The 21,531-nt window shown below is 45.8% G+C and overlaps 2 protein-coding genes across 9 annotated transcripts in view; both read right to left on the reverse strand.

Moving 5' to 3' along the window:
• The window catches only part of LOC118317931 (discs large homolog 1-like protein), a 99,651-nt gene extending 86,146 nt beyond the window's left edge, over positions 1-13,505 (reverse strand). For 2 of the 5 annotated variants that reach the window (XM_035647093.2, XM_035647092.2), the window contains exons 1-4: positions 13,217-13,501; positions 11,998-12,189; positions 9,136-9,979; positions 8,279-8,393 (exon numbers count right to left, since the gene is read on the reverse strand). In XM_035647093.2, coding sequence (XP_035502986.2) covers positions 8,279-8,393; positions 9,136-9,979; positions 11,998-12,189; positions 13,217-13,235 — 1,170 coding nt within the window. In that variant the 5' untranslated portion in view covers positions 13,236-13,501. Of the gene's footprint in view, positions 1-8,278; positions 8,394-9,135; positions 9,980-11,997; positions 12,190-13,216 lie in introns of all 5 variants that reach the window. The other 3 variants (XM_035647095.2, XM_035647094.2, XM_047336666.1) reach the window with 2 other exon arrangements.
• A 4,197-nt stretch (positions 13,506-17,702) lies between these two features.
• The window catches only part of lrrc7 (leucine rich repeat containing 7), a 99,645-nt gene continuing 95,816 nt past the window's right edge, over positions 17,703-21,531 (reverse strand). For 3 of the 4 annotated variants that reach the window (XM_035647090.2, XM_035647083.2, XM_035647091.2), the window contains one exon: positions 17,703-21,203. In XM_035647090.2, coding sequence (XP_035502983.2) covers positions 21,093-21,203 — 111 coding nt within the window. In that variant the 3' untranslated portion in view covers positions 17,703-21,092. The remainder of the gene's footprint in view (positions 21,204-21,531) is intronic. The other variant, XM_035647088.2, reaches the window with a different exon arrangement.

The raw sequence follows: 21,531 nt of genomic DNA on the forward strand, positions 1-21,531 counted from the left end.
ATTTCTTTCTTTCTTTCTTTTTTGGAACATTACCATATGTTTCCCTCTTCTCTCCACTGCATATTTGATGTGTAAGTTGAGGGATAGGAGATGAGAGGAGGAGAGGAGAGGAGAGGACCTTCTACCGGGAGATGAAGGGCGGAGCAAGTCGAACAAAGCCTCTCCAACCCCCGGCTCCTGAAGGCGACAGCTGGGCCATCTGCACCACGACACACATCGCGCTCCGCTCCCGCCGCGGTCGTCCCTGTCCTCCCACCTCGACCGGGAAATAAACAACTCGGCGTGAGCGAGAGGTGAACGGAGGCAGGGAAGCGGTAGGCGAGAGAACATAGTGCAGCGAGGTCACCGACGGGGAGCGGGGATAAATATTAAAGGTGGGGACCGAGACAGGGATTAACAAGCTGATACTACAGGTGTCTAAAGTCGTTCCATTCGTTTACTGATGACGTAATGAATCCACAGCCAAAGACTATGTCTCAATTGACACGATGAGCTGGTTATGGGTAATGACAAATTATTCGTAGAATTATTTTTAGCGGGTGTAACGGCAGACGGATAGAAGATGCACAGATCCGAGCCTGGAGGGGCCTGTACCGTTGTGACCTTGATGCAGGCGGACAAGTCAAATAAATAATGTAAACACATGAAGGGTTATTCTGAGCGCGGCAGGGACTGAAGGAACACGCGTCAATTAACACGCGTGAAATCAAACAATCGATGCATTGGCCGCGCTGCGGGACAATTTGAATCGTTGCGCGAAATGAATAGATTCAAAAGTTTCCTGCCTTTTCGGATTTTTCAGAACGACTTCTTGGTGCGCTGATACATGTTTACTTCATTTGGATTCTGCCGTCTACACGACTGATTATAGATGTGTAAGTATTTGCACTGCACATCCTGAAGATCTTTACTCTTATCTCTTCAAATTTGAGGCCAACTGTCCAGTTCTCCTTCTGTACCTGTCAACCATTACTGCGCAGAGTTCTTCCCAGGAGGTGATCTGATGCCTGACGAATTGGAAAGGGGACATGTTAATGTAATAAAAAAAAATGTTCTGGGTTCGGACTCTCACCTTGCTGACATGTCTTGTTTAAGGATTTTATAAAGTAATCTCAAATTGGATTGGGAAGAATAAAAAAATAATTAAAAAAAATCTGGGATTTATTTCTTTTATGTAAGAGTAAGCTTTGGGTCAAGGGCCAGTCTCCCAATAGTCTTGGCTTGTGTGATAAGTTTGCTTTACAGTGCGTCCCTCTGCGTTTGGCGAGGAGCAGATGGAGATCCTGCTGATGTGCTCGCATGCACTGCTACACAGACACACACGCGCGCGCACACACACAGCCACAGGCATTCTGGCTGATAAAGTGTGTAAAGACAGCATCCAGGGCCACATTAGCAACACCACACACCAAATGACATTAAACGATGAAAGAATGCAAGTGAGACGAAAGAGCAACAAATATTTGGAGGAGGGCAGAGAAGAGAAAAGGAGAGGAATGAATGAGAGACATGTGCGGAGCGAGCGAGAGGATGCTACCTCATGAGCCTCGCAGGCGATGCACTACATGTTAACATTAGTAGGTCAGCCAGCACAGAAATAACTACGCTGTGTGTGTGTGTGTGTGTGTGTGTGTGTGGGGGTCTGTGTGCGAGCCAATCACGGCGGATTCTCCTTTCTGCACAGCATCCAATCAGAAAATACTCCATACATCAACATTTCAAATGCGGTCACATGATGAGCGTCTACCAGCTGTGTACTCCCGTTTCCGAATGAGGGAATCTTTTCCTCTAAATACATCTCGCCCGGGCTGCACGAGGACACACTGATCCCCGCAGAAACCTCGCAACCGCAGACAACAGCAGAAGAGCGCATTCATTTCAGAGGGTTATTCAAAGAAATATCTCATCATAATGAATTCCAAAGGACATGTCGTATTTCAAATGATGTATGAAGTCCGGAGGTGTCGAGTCTGTGCAGAAAATAATCGTTTGAGCAGCCAACATGTCGGTGTGTCCCTCAAACACACAGTGCCACGTTGTGGTCAAACACAGACACAGCACCAGTAGATGTTCTCTATGAACTATTCATTTTGTCTTCAACATGTGTTATACGTGATAAACTTGCGACATGATACATGTTTCAATTTCTTTTTTGTTTTTACTGACAGAGAAAATGTAAGGTCATGTCTTATTAAATTCCTTAAACAGGTCTATATAAACTGTAGTAATGTACAGTAAATATGCAAACTAATACCGCATAACATGGCAGTAATCCATTGTATATTCTTGGGATCTGGATTAAATACATGAATAAAATATATTGAATATAGAATATTCAAAATATATCTCTAACTCCCTAAATTTCCTGATAATTTAACAAGAAATAACCAGACATATGTTTAGAGGCCTATTGTGAAACGGCATAGGGCCAAAATGATATTTAAGATAAAAGCTTTTCTATTGTCAGAACAAATCATCATTTAAGCCACAAGTGTAGCTACAGGATGAAACTACAGAGCAGAACATTCATCCACATCCAACATGTAACATGGTCCAGATCTTCACTCTTAACTCTCCTGTCACAGTCGGGGGTCAGGGGGTCATGCAGCCATGATGACCCCTAAGCTGTTTCATTTCCCCCTCCTGGAAAGTCAACGATACGACTAAACTGAGCTGAACTCGATTGCTTTGCTGTTTGTGCGTATGATTCGCTATGAATTTGTGTCTTTGTCTGAGTGTGTGTGTGTGTGTGTGTGTGTGTGTGTGTGTGTGTGTGTGTGTGTGTGTGTGGTTGTGTGTAGCTCAAAAGAGATTAGTCGTCTGCTTAATGGGATTAGCTTCTCTGGCTGACCTCAGGCATGACATGAACAATGAACAATTTCATATTAGCTTGCTAGCCTGTTAGCCTGACCATCATAGTAGGCTTATGAAAACGCAAATGTTGGCAAAGGGAATAAATCAGCTTACAGCTGTAGAACAACTCAGAGTAAAACTAATCCTTCCGTGACAAACAACTACTATTACTCTTCTTCGTGAGGCTCTCGGCTCCGGCAGAGTGTGGCCCCCCCTGCTTGTAACCTTCATTCAACCAGGTGCTTTGCTTTTTAGGGTCAACCACTGCTCATGGCCCTCGCCCCTCAAAGCAGACAAACTTTACGAACCAAGTTGGGTCAATTGTAGCTGCTAAAGTCTTCAGCCTTGATAGTCAAATGTGAGCTGGCCCTCACCCATGGATGGCTTCTGGATTTTTGGTTTCAGGGATGTGGGCTAAGAAACAGACCCAGCTAGCAGCATTTATGCTATCTCTGGGGTAGTTTCAGTGATTGGTGGTTTTACCCGTTTCCCACAGTGGTACTGTAAAACATAATTACACATCATTGCATTTTTTATTCAGTTTTTGTACCAACCACTGATATGAGAGTCACAAGACCCTTTTTATAACTGCCAAAATAATGACAGAAGCTAGCTATATGGTTTAATGGCAATCTGACACTTTTGCAGTAATTCACAAAAATGGCTTATTTTGAGGATTGACTTTTATTGTTATTATTTTCTCTCTGGACCTACATTAATAAATTAAAAAACCAAAAAAACTGTTTTTTCCAGCCCAAAATCAAAGGATAAGGCCCCCAAAAAATGTTTTACTGTACACAACTTGGGTCATCTGCTTAATTATGACCCCAAACTAGTTCTTCTTAATTACTCAGCTGTCCTTGAGTCGCAGCCAGCGTCTGCGATTCCTAGCACCTCTGATAGCATCCAGCAGTGTGACTAAGCAAGGACCAGAGATGACTGGTTTCTGAAGTGTTGCGGAACAAAGTGTATCAGCGCACATCTTGTGCACAGATAATATTGGGAGGAGCCTATACAATTGATGGAAATACTGTAAACAAACCGACATAAACTATACGAGCAAAAATAGAAAAGGTTTTACACAAACTGCAAATTCATACAGAGGTGATCGTCTGCTAGTCATTCCTTACTGAAGACGATTTAACCTCAGTTGCCCTTGCTACTCTCCTGCTAATCTCTACTCCAACTACAAGACTCTTGAATGAGCCAAACCTAAAAATAGCAGGTTGGTGATATAGTAGTAGTAGTTAAAGAAAGAGGAGGTAGTTTACATTGGTTGGAGATGCAGAGTTGCGATGGTCCATCTTCGCATGTAGCCCTTGCGCTGGCCCAGTAGTTTTCAGGTCAGTAGGCTACATGCAGGGCTATCCGTACACCTACAGACTTAGTCCAATTCTTCACAACTAGTGTAGATCCTGCAGGACTGAGGGGATGTTTAACCTTTCACTGAGGGCCACCGGAGGAGAGCCAACCCGTGACAGACGTCCTGCATCGCCGTATTAGTCCTGCTGCAGATGCATCGCAATGGGCTCAATTGTCCTGCGGCTGTTTGGGAAGTTCTCTCCCTCTTCCTCCCTCTCATCTGCCTCCGTTGATTAATTTGTTAGCCGTGACCCCTTCCTCACAGTTACATCACAATGCCAGCTGGACAGTTCCACAGACGGATGGATCGGTGGAATGATGCAGCGTGGAGTTTCCTGGCAAAAGCCAGTTAAATATCCCGTCAAAGCCAAGAAATGCGAAGAACTCGCAGACTTGCGCAATCTCTTACCCTCTATCATTGAGTGTGTGTGTGTGTCTCACTCCCATTATTTCCTCTCTCGACTCCTCTTTGTCCATACTGAAATAGCCCCACCTCTGTAAAGTCTGTTAGCAGCCTAAGGTAAGCCTCTTAGGGGAGACTCTTGCTCTCTTGGAGCACGGGAAGCCAGCGACACTTGGTAAGAGCGAAGAACAATCACACACTGGAGGTAGGACTTAAGACTGGATATATCGGAGGAGAAAAGAGGATTGGGCGAGATTGAGATGCGAGTTCTGATAGAGAGTAAAATCCACAAACTGTGTGTTTGACAACAATCTCCACAGGGTACTACGGGATGTAGGTTGAGTAATGCGACACGCTTAAACATTACCTGAAGGATTTGATACGAAATAGATGTCCTGTTACATCACATTCACATAGATCCGTAGTGAATCTCGACATGATTACAAACTGCAATTACTGTAGTCCTGACATTAAGGGAACACCCTTTGTTTTTCACTTCATTATCTAAGTGAGATTTACCAAATCTGTTCGTCCAAGTCTGTTTGTCCATCTGCCAGCAGACTGCAGACTTATGTGTATTTGAAGTGCCTGTCTCCTGTTCCTTTCACTCTCTATCTTTAACTGGATCCATTTCACTTAAATAACCCTGCGGCTTCTTTTGAAGGCGTCCTTGTAACCTGCAGCTTTCCGCTTGTTATTGATGCTAATGATAACTTCCTTCTGTGTCCACTATCAAAGTCCCAATCCCTGTCTTGGCCGGCACCACAACAGGTAATGCTCCTCACAGCTCCTTAGGCAACTTGATTTAGCCGCGGCGGAAATTGTTGAGTCCAAGACTGAGTCAAAAAATGAGTGCAAGACCAAGTTGAACTAGGATTACCCGCACCTTATAATGGTAGCATGTTGCGACGATAGATTTTGTCCATAACTAGGAAGCATGGCCTCAAGAAAAATCATGCAGGATCAGGTAAGAATAACATATGTGACATAGGGTTATTGGAGGGTGGCAAAAAAAGGTTTGATGACTGAAAAGATCTGCACCACCAATTGGTTCCTTTACTTGGTGTGAAGGAGTCTCTCTTCTGCAGTAGTGACCTGGTGGTCAAAGTGTTTGTCCTTCAAGCAGACGATGTGGTTCAACGCCAAGCTGATCAAGTACGACTAAACAGGCTGCATAATGGCTTGCAGCCCAAAGCGTATTTTGACACTTTAATCACACATAGTCCAATGACTGATGAGACCGATTAGGAATCACAGCAGTATCTCAAACTCACAGAAAGAAATATCATTTCCTTTAGTTGGTGCCGATGTCTGAATTGTGCCAGAAATGAAGGTGTGAAAAGGCGACAACTTTAACTTGAGCCCTTTTTCATACAACACCACTACTTCTGTCACTGTCCATCCGTCCATCATCTACATCTGCTTCGGTCTAACCCAGCTCACAGTGGTTCTGCGGCTTCAAAATGGGCCATGCGTTTCCCGAGCATTGCGCGCGCGTGTGCATAATGCATGTGTTTCATTTTTGCCAACGTACTTTGAAGCCAAGTCTTCTCTCCTGCCCCGAGAGTCAGTCAACCGGCGCAGCACTCTGCTGCCTACGGAGCCGGCCAGCCGGTCGGAGAGCTTCGCCTTTTGAAGTGTGTGTGTGTCCCATCAACCCACTTTTCCCCCCGTCTCTCTGGGTGTCACATGTTGTCAGGTCAGAAGCAGAGCAACCGATTCGGCATTCCCATTAGAGTCCCCTTCCGCGACGGCACAACCTGTTCTTCTAAGACGTCACCTTGTAGTCCGCGAAATCACACGGGACAGCACAGTAAACCATCTGTACTACAGGCCGCCTGTTCCCAATTTAATAATAACTGTGAGCAGGAGCAGCAGGTGCCATCATTCACTATGCAAGTCGGTTTCTGAGAGACAAATTGGTTTGGACGTGTTAAGAAGAACCACTGCATTCAAAGCTAAGCGCACAATTCACACACAATTCCAACATGAAATTAAAAGGATGGCTATAAAAATGGAGTGAATGTCATCATGTCAATCTTGATCATTTATTTAGTAGCGAATGTCATCAGTTTGCCATATTCCTCTGCTCTGCTCCATCTGCTCTCTTCCTGAGTCTCACCTTGGTAGTGAGGATACAGATGCAGTCCATCCTCACCAGTCCGACTGGCAAAGTTTCACCCAAACATTTTCCACCTGCAACTTTCCTGTTCCGCCACTCAGCCGATTGTTGCTGTTGGGGACGTCCTTCTTCCGCCGCCTGTCTCTCTTTGTCTCCTCCTCCTCCTCCTCCTGCTGCCGCCGCTGCTCTCATCTCCTCTCCTCTCTCAGCATCTCTCTCCTCCCATCCTCACGTCCTCTCCGCCCGTCCTCGCATCAGGGGCGGCCGGAGAGGACTTCTCCGCCGAAACAGAGTCAGACTCGGAAAACATGGCAGCCGGCCCGGTGCACCTCCACCCACCCTGTTGTTTTCCAGCTGCTGTCTTCGTTCTGTGGCAGCTGGTAGCCACACTCTGACCTCAAAGAGGTTCGTGGCTCAGAAAAAAATGTGTCCTCGCAGAACACACTCAGTGAAAAGAAGAAAGGACAACGGACAGGCAGACAGCAGACATGGCAGGCGCATAAACGCATACACATGGATGCACAGGTAAACACTCATGCAGACAGATGCGTATATGCACACACACACACACACACACACACACACACACACACACACATGTACATATACTACACACACACGCGCACACACACACACAAACACCACTCACTGCAGCTTTATCAGGTCAGTCACTGTTTGGCAGGAGTGGGGGTTAGGCTGAGCGAACAGTAACAGCAGTGAAGCAATAGATGCTCTACTTTCAACTTTGACTGTGGGTAGCTTCATATGCTCCCGGAAGCTCCACAGAGACGGGCTTTTTTAAAAAGATGCACACCATCGCTAGGGTTACTGGTGAATTTGAAACAGTGCAATATAGTCCAGTGGTGTGGTGAGACATGGTTTGGTGCAGAAAGTTTGCCGCAATAGCATTTCCATGTCACACACACACACACACACACACACACACACACACACACACATTGACAACTTTCTGTTGTCAGCCTCAGGGGGGAGAATCAGCAATGAGTGGAGAGAAGAATAGTTGCACTGTGTGTGTGTGTGTGTGTGTGTGTGTGTGTGTGTGTGTGTGTGTGTGTGTGTGGGTGTGTGGGTGGTCAACTCAAACTAAAGTCCCTAAACTAAATGAACAACTCCAAGTCATGACAGCCTACTGTATATATTGCACAGTCTAGCCAGATTTTGCAGCAGCACAAAATCACAACAGATCTCTATAGGACATGGCAGATGCCAAAAAATCTGAATATGACATATCGGATAATGATAAGGCTGTCAGGCACAAGCATACCAAGCCATGTCTGACACCTACCACCATATATTCATCAATGACAGGAGCCCTATACATTATTCCAACATGCCTGACAAGCTCTATGAGACACAACAAGACAAGACACAATGTCTCCAAGATTCAGGGGAGGGAAATCATTTTGCATCTCTTTCTTTTCCAACTTTGTGCATGTAATCGTTTCTGCAACTCACTGCAGAGACATTTCCTTCAGGTTCAACTTAGGCACCAACACAAAACAGCCGATGTGTCTTACCGTGTTGGGGGACAGCGGGCTCGTCAGCGGGCTCGTCAGCGGGCTCGGCCTGGGGCTGGCTGGACCGTGGCTGGGGCTACGGGAGGTGACTCTCACCGGCCCAGGACTGGTTGGACTGGGAAACAGAGATCAGGCAGAGAGAGGGTGTCTGGAGGTGAACGCTGAAAACAATATTTCTATGCTGTCCTTTTTTTCCCCTGAATGACATTGTTGTACAAAATGAATGCACATTTCATATTTTTCTTCCACTGACTGAACAGAAATGGAAAGATCCGTGAATTAATTGCATCCAGTTTATGACGGGTAAGTCGTGAATAGTTCCTAAACACCAAGGATTATGGAAATCTTCAAATGGGTCTTGTGTTTTCAATTTTTGGGGAACATGAATAAAAGCAAATTTCGATTGTCAGCATGAATCGCACAAATGATTCAATACAATTCAGAGGCTAGATAACCTAAATAATATTGTTTCGTTTTTTTTTATAATTACATGGACGATTAAAAAGAAAGACAGCCTCAGGGAATGTATTGACTTGTGTGAACCTCAAAGAAGAGCGCTGCTGTGTGAGAGGCGTCTCTAACTAAAACTTGAGGTTTTTCTGTGAAGCTGAACTTTATAAAATTGTAGACTGGTGCGAGGAAGTGGCCAGTAACTTTACATTCATTTGTTTCCGCTGCGATGAGACGAACACACCAACTGTGACAGAGAAGGTTCGCACACTTTCCACATCTGCCTTTCCCTTCAAGTCCTGAATTTCCCAGAGATAATTTGTCAGCTGAGTCTGTTCGCATATCAAGAGTGAATGTAGCCCTACTAACGGTTGAAATGTATGCTCGTGTTGCTAAAGGTTACATACCTCAAAAGAGGTCCTTTGGTCAAAGGTCCTGGAGGAGCCGTGGGACTGAGGTTGCTGAAGGTAAACTTCCCCCGGTTGGGGCTGATTGGACCCGTGCCGGGGCCCAAGCGGCCTGATCCCGGGCCGTTGCCGGTCGCAAGAGCTGCAGAGATGATGAGCGCGTCATCCCTGACCCTGTCAGGACCTGGGCTGGTGCCCGGGGGGTTGCCGGCGGGGGCGAGTTTGTCCGGAGTGGTGGGAGACACAAGGGCCTGGACGGTGCCGGAGACGAGGGCCGAGACCGTCACCAGCTTGAGGTCGGGAGAGGCGGGAAGGCCTTGTGGACTGGCAGGGGCGGTGGAGTTTCCTGAAGAAACTGCGGAGTTGGTGGCAGTAAGATTTTGCTTGGTTCCATTAAGAGATACCGCAGGAGGTGTTTTTATGGAGCCCGTGGGGGCCTCTGATCCGCTCGCCGTGGCAGCAGAGGGAGACGAGGGTTTAGGAGTGTCGGCTGCTGTGGATTTGGAGGCTCCAGGCGGCACAGGAGGAAGAGGAGCACGGTACTTGACTTTGGCCGGCTGCGGCTGAGGCGTACCGTGCTGTGCATCCGGGGAATGTCCGGGCGTTCCGGACGGGATTGGCGGGGCGGGGGACTTGATCGACCTGCGTCTGGGCAATAAGGGTATCGGCCGAGTTGGTCCGCCAGACGCCGGGGGGCTCGACGGGGGACCAGAGGAGGCCTGTGGCTGAGCTGGGAGATGTGCTGGCAGGTCACAGGAGGCAGAGAGGTCCCCCGGGCCGTCTGTCTCAGCCACAGGACACTTGCTGTCTGCAAGGAGGGTCAACTCGTAGTACTCCTGGATATCTGGAAGAGGAAACAGAGAGATTAGAGCCATGAAGGAGTACAGTGGATTCCTAAAGGTAGATAACAGACTGATAGATCAATAAGAAAATACTGAAACTCAAATGACTGGATAGTAGTGAAGACACTGTATCTATGTTTTCTATGATTCAGAGCAATTTCTGAGGTACAGTAGCAAGGAAATATGATGAAACACAGCTGATACGCCAGTGGCCTCTAGTGGCAGCATGAGGTAACCGTACCGTAGTTATGTAGAGCAGTGACCCAGGAGGAATATTTATTCTCCTAGTTTGTCACCTTTTCATAACTTACGTTTCCCCTTCCTCCTCTCCATAAACTTAACTGACAGTTCTGCACTAAATCACACACATGGCTGTGAGCTCAGGCTGCCGACTGGGACAAGTTGGGTGCTCATAAAAGAGATAAAGAAGAGAAACAACAATATGCCTAATGTGTGTAAGAAGGAGACAGTCGGTGGCGGATGAGTGAAAAAGAAAAAGAGAAGAGTGGAGAGTACACAGTAAATTGAACAGGGTATTATACAAATAAAAAAGGCAGCAAATATGGAAATTCTACAGTACAGTAACAAGCTGTCACAAACCATGGACTCTTGAGTATATATGAACATTTAAAATGCTAGAGACGACGATGATGATGATGATGATGATGATGATGATGATGATGATAGGAAGAAACATCTACAAAAGAAAGAAAGTGCCGTTCCGAAATATGACCTTTAGCAGGAGCATCTCGGCTAAAGGTCAAAGTTGTGTTCAAAACAGGAACTCAGCGTCATGTTCGGGGGAAAGCGCTAACACACACACACACAAACACACACACACACACACACACACACACACACACACACACACACACACACACACACACATGCATACACACGCAACACAAAGAGAGAAGTGTTAGTGTAACAGCCACAGGTGTGGGCGTGTCGCGACGCAGTCGGGACCGGAGGAGGCTGAGAACCAGTTTGTTGCTGTACACATAACTGAGCGGACGCACGCGCGTGTGAGAACTGCATTCTCAGTTCACCAGCACAACCGGAAGAAACTAGTTTAACGCAGGTTGTAAACTTTTGGGGGGCAGTTTATAAATGCTACACATTCACACATAAGGCCCAAGTGGGACCGGCCTTGATCTCCATTCTCTGGTGAACATTCATCTCTTATCTTTCCCTCTGGAAATGGATGTTAGACCCCAGGTCAAGAAAATGACGCCAATGGGGAAGTGCCCGGAGCCTGTATTCTCTGGAATGACCAGAAGATGGCGACTCCACTGGTTGCAAAAAAGAAGAAATATCTCCACGTCTCACTAGTTTATAACGTCAGTAAACATTTTCCTGAGGAGCTTATCGCCTCAATCTGTCGTTACAAGTCTTCTTCCATACAGCATGATGTTCATTTAGTAAATGTTGGTCTCATTTAGAGTCAAATAGACGATAAAGCACCGTATGCATTGGAGCATGGATACAGCGTGATTGACAGCTGTTAGCGTCCAGTCGATGCATGTTTACAGGTGTAGGTGCAGAAAATCTCTTTCTATGAACAACGTCCCAACAAAGTTATAAAACAATGATATAATCCAGAAAAGGGGGAAAATAGTGACAGTAAGAAATTATTTGACTGTTGATTTAATCTAACATTACTGATATTTTGAATTCAATGGAAAAGTGAACTTGGGCATGCATAAAAAATATTGTTCAAGTGTCTTTATAAGCCATTTAATATCAAAAATAAAAATGGCCCAAGTTTGATTTTAGAATATCATAATGATCCTATTGTACAATATTGTTTTCCATTCACACTGATGTTGGCAACACTCAGCATGCCATCTTAAGAATGTTTCCACCTCCCACAGATGTCAAAGAAGAAGAATGCAAAGGTCGACAAGCTCGTGAGCGCTCGCCGTCTAACCATAGGCTTCACCATCAACGGGTCACACTTTCATTTCAGAGTAAAGGTTAAACGTGAGATAAACCGCGGCGGACACGCGGGTGCTCCTACCGAGCAGGGCGCTGAAGAGCTGACTCTGGAAGACGCTGATGACCCGGCCCAGGGACTGCTGCAGCTGGCGGTCCTCGTCCACGACGGGGCCCTGTTTGGTCCGGCTCGGGCTCGGGCTCGGGCTCGGGCTCTGCTGCCTCTGCTCCAATTTGGTCCGGTACTGCTGCAGCAGCTCCAGCGCTCGCTGAGCATCTGGGTTACGAGAGAAGAACAACAAGAAAGAACACGGAACTAATGAGAGATCCCTGCGAAGACCCTGGTACAGACCTCCCAGGGTCTTCAGACCCAGGTGTCCGTAGTCCGTCAGTGGGACCTTCACCATATACCTCATCTCCTTGTTATTCTGAAGGAATGCCTGAGGAATGTTTTCTTTCCCTTCCCTGTCTCAGCTAATGGAATAAATGTCCAAACTGCCTTCGACTGCATTTAAAGTTGATTCAGTCATCTTGATCGCAAGTGAACCGTGGTTCTTTTGCCGAGCATTCGGCCAGTTCATGCCGCACTACTGTATTTGTACTGCACACTGTAACTACCTTAACATGTTTTATTGCCATGTATTTATTACCCTGGGCATAAGGGCAAAGGTGTTTGATGGTGTGGAGGAAGGTTGCAAACTGCATTCCAGGCTCCATGGCTCCCTGAACAGCTGATTAAAGAACAAGCAGGTCTTGCGTAGTAAAAACCAAGTGGCAGTCAAATGTTGTGGTTAATTTCATTCATATTAATTATATCATTATATATCATACGGTTTTTTTTTACAGGCTACAGCATTAATCATTGGCTCATCTTTTTTTGACACGACGTGCAACAAAATGAAGATAGTATAAAAACCACTCACGTTGCGCTGCTGCAAACCAGCCAAAGTAGAGTGATAGGTAAGTAAAAGGTGCTGTTTTGTGGATAATTTGTGAGCCGAATTCACCCCGAGGTGCGAAGGATTGGCGGAAGTTCTTAAGTTCTTATTTCTGAGTTGTGCACGTCGTCGAAAATACACAGTTGAAGGTTAAATTGCGGGGTTTTGTACGGAAGTATCGTTACGCACGAGCCAGTGAGGCGCGCAGCTATAGCAACAGCGACGCGAGGTTTGGTTTTTGTCATCTGAGCTCCGAACTGATTTGTTCCGCGTAGTTTCTAAAAAAAAAAACACGCGCGGATGTGAAACCACATGGATGGAAATAAAGAGTATAAAGAATGATCCATAAACAGTTTGATTCTTTACCTTTCTGTCGCACAGGCATGTCGACGCGCGCGCGCACACACACACACACTCCCGTCCTGCTCCTGCTCCTCCCGCGGGGCTTGTGTGCGTCTGTGTCGCTGCTGTCAACCGACGTGTGCGTCTGTCCCGGGACAGCCCGCCTCCAAACTGGGACACCGGGGCCGCTGGAGGTGGTCCGGTACACAGGAGGAGGTGGTCCGGTACAGTGAACTTAACAGGTAACAGGCGACCGATGGATCTCTCTTTCCTTCTCTTTCACTTTTACTTCCCCCCTTTCTTTCTCTCTCTCTCTCTCTCTCTCTCTCTCTTTGGTGAAACTCGTTCTCCATTCCTTAATTCAGGTGACTCGACTCAAAACGTCGTCTGACCGGTTTTTAGGCGGACCCGTGGGATGACAACACACACACACACACACACACACTTACTTACACACTTACACACACACACACACACACACAGACACTCACACACACACACACACACACTCATACACACACGCAGACGCACACACACACGCAGACACCCACTTTTACACACACACACACACTTAGACACACAGACACACACAGCAGACACACACACATACAGACACACACACACTTACTTACACACTTACACACACTCACACACACGCAGACGCACACACACACACACACAGACTGTGTGTACGTGTGTGTGACACACACGCAGACACACACTTACTTACACACACACACACACACACTTACACACACAGACACACACGTACACACACAGACTGTGTGTACGTGTGTCTGTACGTGTGTGTGACACACACGCAGACACACACTTACTTACAGACACACACACACACACACAGACTGTGTGTACGTGTGTCTGTATGTGTGTGTGTGTGTGTGTGACACACACGCAGACACACACTTACTTACACACACACACACACACTTACACACACAGACACACACACACACAGACACACACACACACACACACACAAACACACACAACTGAAAGCAAGTTTGAGCTGCTCTTCATCAGCAGCTTGTTAAGCAGGTGTAGGCCCACACAGTGTGTTGTGTTGTGTTGTGTCTATTTTAAAGTCTCTGCATGGATCTACATTTAATCCAGTCAACTCTGAGTATATATATAGATTTGGGTTTATACAGGAGGTAGATTCATCTTTGGGTAGATCTAGGTTGGTAATCTTTCCTCTCACGTCCCGCCTGTTGGAGGATGTCAGATTACACTGCGGTTTGGCGAAAAAGGCAAATGTTAAACTGTGAAGATGTGGAGAAAAAACATCTACGCAGTGAAAAAAAGAAGGAGGCACTTTGCACTGTACATGCAGAAACACAAACTCAACATTAAAAAAAAAGTGTTATTATCCAGTTGAAATGTCACAGGTCGGTTTAATCCCGGGCAAGTTCATCCCTGTGTGCGTTGTTTTGGTGCCGTTGTGATGGGAAACAGTGAATTGTGTTGAGTGGATTAAAGCGTCACTATCCCAGGCAGGCTTGTACCTACACCACTAAGCCCGGAACCAGGGCCTATTTCACTGAAAACCCCCACCTCTTAAAGGAAAAACCCCCCTAACACCCGTATCCATCTATCTACAACTCTTTTATTCAACCTGAAAACAACTTTAAGACATCACCAATTCATGCGAAGTGGCTGCTTAGCGGGATTTCACAGGTGAAATCCACATAAAAAAAAGTGATACAGTTGGATAACATAAGTCAAGCTGTATAGTAAACTAGGGAAGTTAACATTATGATGATGAAATTAATACTGTGTCTCTTGGCCGACACTGCACTCTGGAAAGACAAAACTATACACGCACTGATATTTCATTTATGAATCTTACATGACGTGATGTAAAAATCGCTACTCGCGCAATTAATACAAATGATCCTGAGGCCAAATTCCCTTCACGTTTGGTCTGAACACACCATCACATTTTTTTTGGGCATTTTATTCTCATTGAGCTCATTGTTAGTTGACCAATGGGCCAGCAATCCCAAAATTTTGCCAATGCCTTTTAAGGACAACTCTAATATTTCGTTGATTATCTTATTTTTGCCCCCCTACTTACATGAGATCAGAAGATGACATCTAATTTGTCTTTGTGGCACAGAGGTGGGAAATATTTAGCCTTACAATATTCAGAAATACAATTGTGACCACAACATTCAAGCTTCACCTGGATTCTGTACTGAACAATGATGTGCCAACAGATTTTGGAGCAGTCATACCAGACCCTGCTAATGCTTGTCAGTAAATATCTCAAATACATATTGTTAACGGCGATGTGTATTTCTATTACACAGATTGAATACATGAAATATTTAAGTGCTAAGCCAGGCTAGTCAAATCAGCCAGGCTTGTGTGCACACTGGTTGAACAGAGAAAAATTGAGTGATTGATTTCCACATCCATCTCGGCAAAAGACAGCAAACAGTTGATTTTCCATAAACGCCTGAGTGTATCAAATACATTTTGTAACACTGACACATTCAATAGATTTTTTTTTTTCTCAATGATAGCCTACTTAGTTCAATTGCATGGCTAAGAGGCCAACCCCGTACGGACGCCGTCGACAGTCAGAGTAATCGCATTAAGAGGCAAAATGACAAAAAGCAAAGTAAGCTGACCCCTCGCACGCGTCACTTCCTGCATGTCGGACACAGCATGTCTAAGTCTGCCCGTGGACAGTGGATCAATTGTCGGGACACTTCATCTGCATACAGACACACACAAACACACACACACACACACACACACACACACACACACACACACACACACACACACACACACACACACAGGAAGCAGCTGAATGCAGGTCATGGACTCGGTCCCTGGTATTGTTATTGATCAGGTCACAACAGCTCATCGACGGCTTTGGTGGGTGCACAGAGAAACTCTCGCTCTGTCTCGTGTACACACACACACACACACACGCACACACACACACACACAGTGCCTGCATCAGTCAGCGTGGGGAGAAATGTATGCATGAATGTGTAAGTGGGTTGGTCAGTCAGCACAGAAGTATCTGTTCAAAGCATAGTGTAGATGACAGAGTAAAGAGTTGTCAGTGTGTGTGTGTGTGTGTGTGTGTGTGTGTGTGTGTGTACACTACTACCCTCTATTGTTAATTGTCGGCCTGCACCACAGTGAGCAGAGTTGTTCTATACGGAGGCCGCGGATGCCAGGAGAACAGTAGACAATGGCACAAGAACATTGTTTTAGCTTGTAAAACCCGTGTTATTAATTCAGCTATGCTATCTCATTATACAGTATAACACAATGTAATGTGCTAGATGTATATAATAATGCCGAAGTGATAGAAGTACTCGGATCATTAACTTTGGTAAAAGTAGCGATGCTTCTTCAAGATTATGAGGACAAAGTCCGGCAAACAATACATACAGGGACAGAAGTAGCATTAGAAAGATGTGTTATGATGCGTCACATGAGGCCTGACTGATTCACACACTGTAGTTTAACATGCAACAACGCTGCATGTCTTATTAAGCTGCTCTTATATGCTGTGTTTGTAAAAATGTAACCTGCAAAGTACAACTATACATAGGAAAACTCAAAACAAATGTACTTCTTTGTGTATATTCAACCACTGGCTGTATAAATATGAATGAAAAGCAGTATATCGTCATCCGATCACATGAGCAATCGGTCGTTGGTCGATTATCACTGATAAATTAATGATCTGGTTGTTGCTTTTAAACCCAGGAGGATTTTTTTGTACATATACTTACCACAGATGGACCAAACGTCTTCTTCGAGCCACAAGCTTCTACCTTAATAAAAAAAAAAGATGATCCACGGCTCGGATCAGCGTCAAGAATAGATGAGATGGGACGGATAGAGAGAGGGATGAAGAAGAACCGGGCTGTTGGACTGACGACGACAGAGGGACAAAGGGGAGCATCCGCAGAGACGGCGAGAGGCTCCGCCGAGTTTAATCCACGGAGAAGAGGAGGAAAGTGAAATCCCCCCCCCCAGACCTGCTGATCTCATCCTCTTCCCTTTCTCCTTCCGTGACCTCGTCGCTTTCTACCTCTCTCCTTTATCCATCCCGTTTCATCCCCATCACTTTGTCTCTCTTTCATTATTTTGATTTCATTGTTATCCCTTTCTAATCCCCCTGCACTTATCCCTTTCCCTTTTTGCGTCTTCTGTCCTTCTTTCACCGCGGCGTGTCTTTCTTTTACTTACCCTTTTTCATTTTGGCACCAGCTTCCTATTGTTCCATCGCTTTGCGCATCATTTCTTTCTGCACCCCTCTCTTCTTTCCTTCCCTCCTCAATAACTTTTTTTCTTTCGTCATCCCCACACCCTTTTTCTTCTTTTCTCTTCCCTCGCGTTTCTTCATTTTTTTTTTTTACCTCAATCAAGGCGGCGGGGATGGAGGAGCGGAGAGAGACACATCGCCCTCCTCTCTCCAGCCAGAGACAGGGGCCCAGTGCAGTGGAAGAAACCCAGATTACCAATAGTGACATTTTTATTATTTGTACAATAGAGACTTTAGTACATTATTCAAAACACTTCTTATATACTGAAAAAATGGTACGTCCCAAAGCCCAAAATGGCTCCAGTACAACCGCTGCACAGCATCTTTTCAATTTTATACATATATGACTTTTTTTTTTTTTTGTAAAAACTGTATCTTAAATAGTATGTACAGATAGCGTTCTGCAAAATGCATTCTAAACACATGATATATATTATATATACTTCAGCAATTACATTTCTCCGCGTTAATACTCAAAACTTAAAACTGGAAGGATTTCAACTTGCATGTGCAAATAAATAAAGAAAGAAATTGTTCTGTTAAATCGCCACTAAAGCTCGTCCAACTGACCTCTCTCTCTCTCTCTCTCTCTCTCTCTCTCTCTCTCTCTCTCTCTCTCTCTCTCTCTCTCTCTCTCTCTCTCTCTCTCTCTCTCTCTCTCTCTCTCTCTCTCCCTCTCCCTCTCCCTCCCCCCGGAGGTCAAAGTACTTTTTTTTTTCTTTTTTTTTTTAAATGTCACACAACAGAAGAAGCAGCATTCAAGTTGGGAAGGTGTAGGTACTGCAGAAAGCATGAGTACATTCACGATCAATATGAATCATTTTGAAAACTGGACCTCATTCACAGCTATGTACAGTCACACCGTCCTCAGCGTTTCTTGTCCGGCTCTTATGTAGTTTAAACACATAGAAAAAAAAAAAAGAATGACCGTTTCTATAGCCATGTACATATATTTATATATATATATAATATATATTTGTATAACACAAAATTCACAATTACAGTAGAAATACATTTTATACAGGTTTTTTTGGATAAGTACATGTGTAGGTCTCCAAGTCGCACTGTGCGTGCCTCCGTCCATAACCTTTGTCATAAGTGTCATTATAAAATATCACAATTTTTGAGCAAAGCTAAGGTATATCAATATATTTAGAAAGAATTACCTGAAACATGTAGTAAAAAATAATTATATTATCAAACCTTTTGTTTTTTTCTCTTCCTCTTCTCCGCCCGTTGGCGTCACAATATCTTTGATATTTCAAACTCTACATGGGGTGGGAACCGGTGGTCGACGTCACAACCACGCGACTGATCTGTGCCATTTTGTGTCCGTTGTGTTGGAGTTCTGATGCGTGTCGGGGGGGGGGGGGGGGTAGGTGACACAAAATGGACACAGGACGACGGCGTCGTGTCAAGCGAGCAAAGCAAAAAGAGCCGGTGAGGGACGTTTGCGTCGCGGACGCGTGTTTCATTTGCACCAAGACAGAAAATGAACCCGTTCACTCTCTCTTCCCCTTCCGTCGCATCGATACCTAAGTATCTCTGTGGCGTGACAATCGAAGGCTGGATTTTTCTTCATCGCATTTTCACGACTCCAGCCTATTGGCCAGAAACTTCCTCATCTGGATCTGGAGTCTGGAACACTTTCTTTTTTTTTCCCTTCCCTGCTCTATGTAACGTCCTATTAGTAATAATAACCTGATCAAGTCCACAGGTGAGTCCCGAAAAAAGAAATTGACAAAAAAAATATATATATATATCTAAAATTCCCCTGTGCACCGTGTCAACTCTCAGGTTTAAAATAAATAAATAATAAAAATAAAAATAAAAAAGTCACACGGAAATTTCAAGTGTAGCCAAAAAAGCCTTTGAGACAGAGGTCGGATCTTTGTCGTGATTGTCTCGGAGAGGAAAAATCGGAATCGTTAACAGATTTGACCCATTAAGACACTAACACGCGCGTCTATCGATTCTCGCGGGGACGCTCCCCCTTCTCTGGTGTCTTTCCACAGGGAGGCCCGAGGCCGTGACCCCCGCTGACGGCCACGCCAAACCCCCTTCCCTACTCACTGAAGTCCCACATGCTCCTCTCGAAGGTGAGCACACCGGACCTGGGCCACGCGCCGGGGGGGGGGGGGGGGGGGGGGGGGGCGACTTTAGCACACCGGCCTCGACTGGAAGTCAGTGCCCTGCCGTGCCGTGCCGTGCCGTGACCACCGCACAACGGGAACAGTTAGGAGAAGGAACGCGACGGTGTTGGAAACTAGAAAATACGGCACGAATATTGTGAATAATGTTACCAGCGTGTGGGAGTGGCTTTATGATCGCAATCAGGCTAAAAAGATGGACAGTGCATGTGCAGTGTTGCGCATGTGTGTGTGTATGCCAGTTCATGTGCACGGCAGTGTGTGTGTGTGTGTGTGTGTGTGTGTGTGTGTGTGTGTAAACATGAGCATGCCTCGCTCGGTGGATGGCACTGCAGGACACGTCGGACTCCACTGAGGAGCTCAATGGGCCGAGCCTCAGAAATATTGCTTGGGCTCTTTTTTTCAGCACTGCAACAGTTTGAAAAAAATTAAATACATTTTTTTTAAAAACAACAAACAACAAAAAAAAGCAGAAATGGGCGAGGGGGAACGAATTTTTTTCAACTCAGCGGCATGTACTTTAGAAAATCGTCCATTCGGGGAGAAATGATCCCTGGAGATGTTCGTAAGAGAGAGTTTTTCTAAACGATACGTATATTAATCCTAAACTCGTAGAGCGGCCTGTCCAGGCCCCCCGGAGAGAGAGTGCAGCTCCAGAAGAAGGCTGCTGCTCTTCTGTGTATGTACACAAGGCATGAAAGTCTTACGATGTTCAATTTCTCTACACTGCAGGCGCGCGCACACAAACAAAAGCAATAGAAAAAAACAAAAAACAGAAGAGCGGCAATAAAACGCGTGAAAGTGGAAGAAGGCAAAAGAGGGGGGAAAAAGCAGAAGGCCGCAGCCAAAGAGGAGACGGACAGGAAGGACGACGGGGATCGTGGACAGCGCTGCGCAGAACAACCTTTCAGAAAATGAAAGAAAGAAAAGCAGTGGAGGAAAAGCAATGAAATCCGGGGCCCCGAACACAAACCGCCCGACAAAAGCAAAGAACTCGGGCGGATCGATCCGACGACTGCCCCGAGCAACCCGACGACCACAGAACCCCGAACCGCAGCAGCCCTGTGGGGGGACCCCCGAGTCCAGAGTCGCGTCCGCGGTCCGCCCGGCCGTCGGCGGGGGGGCCCCTGACCGTCGGCGGGGGGGCCCTGACCGTCGGCGGACAGAAGAGCCGACATGTTCCCTATGGTACATTTGGCACCGGTATTCGCCTTTGGTCCAGCAATAGGCAAATCAATGTCTCTGTGTGTTCCCCTACAGAGGTACAACAAAAAAAAAAAGAAGAGAAAAGAAAAGAGAAAGTTTTTCCCTCAGTTCCACGAGCCTCGGTGGGCGGCGGTGGCGTGGGATGGCGACGGGCAGCGAAAAGAGAAGCGTTGTTGTTGTCGTTTCGTTGTGTTTGTTTGTTTGTTATAAAACTATTTTTTGTTTTTTAGCGCATGCTGCTGTCTCTCAGAACCACCAAGTCCACCGTCCGCTGGCAACTCTTCAGCAGAGAGACGGCTGTCTCGTGCTCCATGTGTAAAAAACTATGTCCGTTAGCCTGCAAGGCAAACACGCAGCACAGTCAACAAAAAAGCATGTTGTGTGTGTGTGTATAGAGGTGTGTGTGCGTGTGTGTGTGTATAGAGGGGTGTGTGTGTGTGTGTGTGTGTGTGTGTGTGTGTGTGTGTATAGAGGTGTGTGTGTGCGTGTATAGAGGTGTGTGTGTGTGTGTGTGTGTGTGTGTGTGTGTGTATAGAGGTGTGTGTGTGCGTGTGTGTGTGTATAGAGGTGTGTGTGTGTGTAGAGGTGTGTGTGTCTGTGTGTGTGTGTGTGTGTGTGTGTGTGTGTGTATAGAGGTGTGTGTGTGCGTGTGTGTGTGTGTGTGT

The sequence above is a fragment of the Scophthalmus maximus genome, chromosome 13 (genome assembly GCF_022379125.1).
Source record: "Scophthalmus maximus strain ysfricsl-2021 chromosome 13, ASM2237912v1, whole genome shotgun sequence".
Taxonomy (NCBI): Eukaryota; Metazoa; Chordata; class Actinopteri; order Pleuronectiformes; family Scophthalmidae; genus Scophthalmus; species Scophthalmus maximus.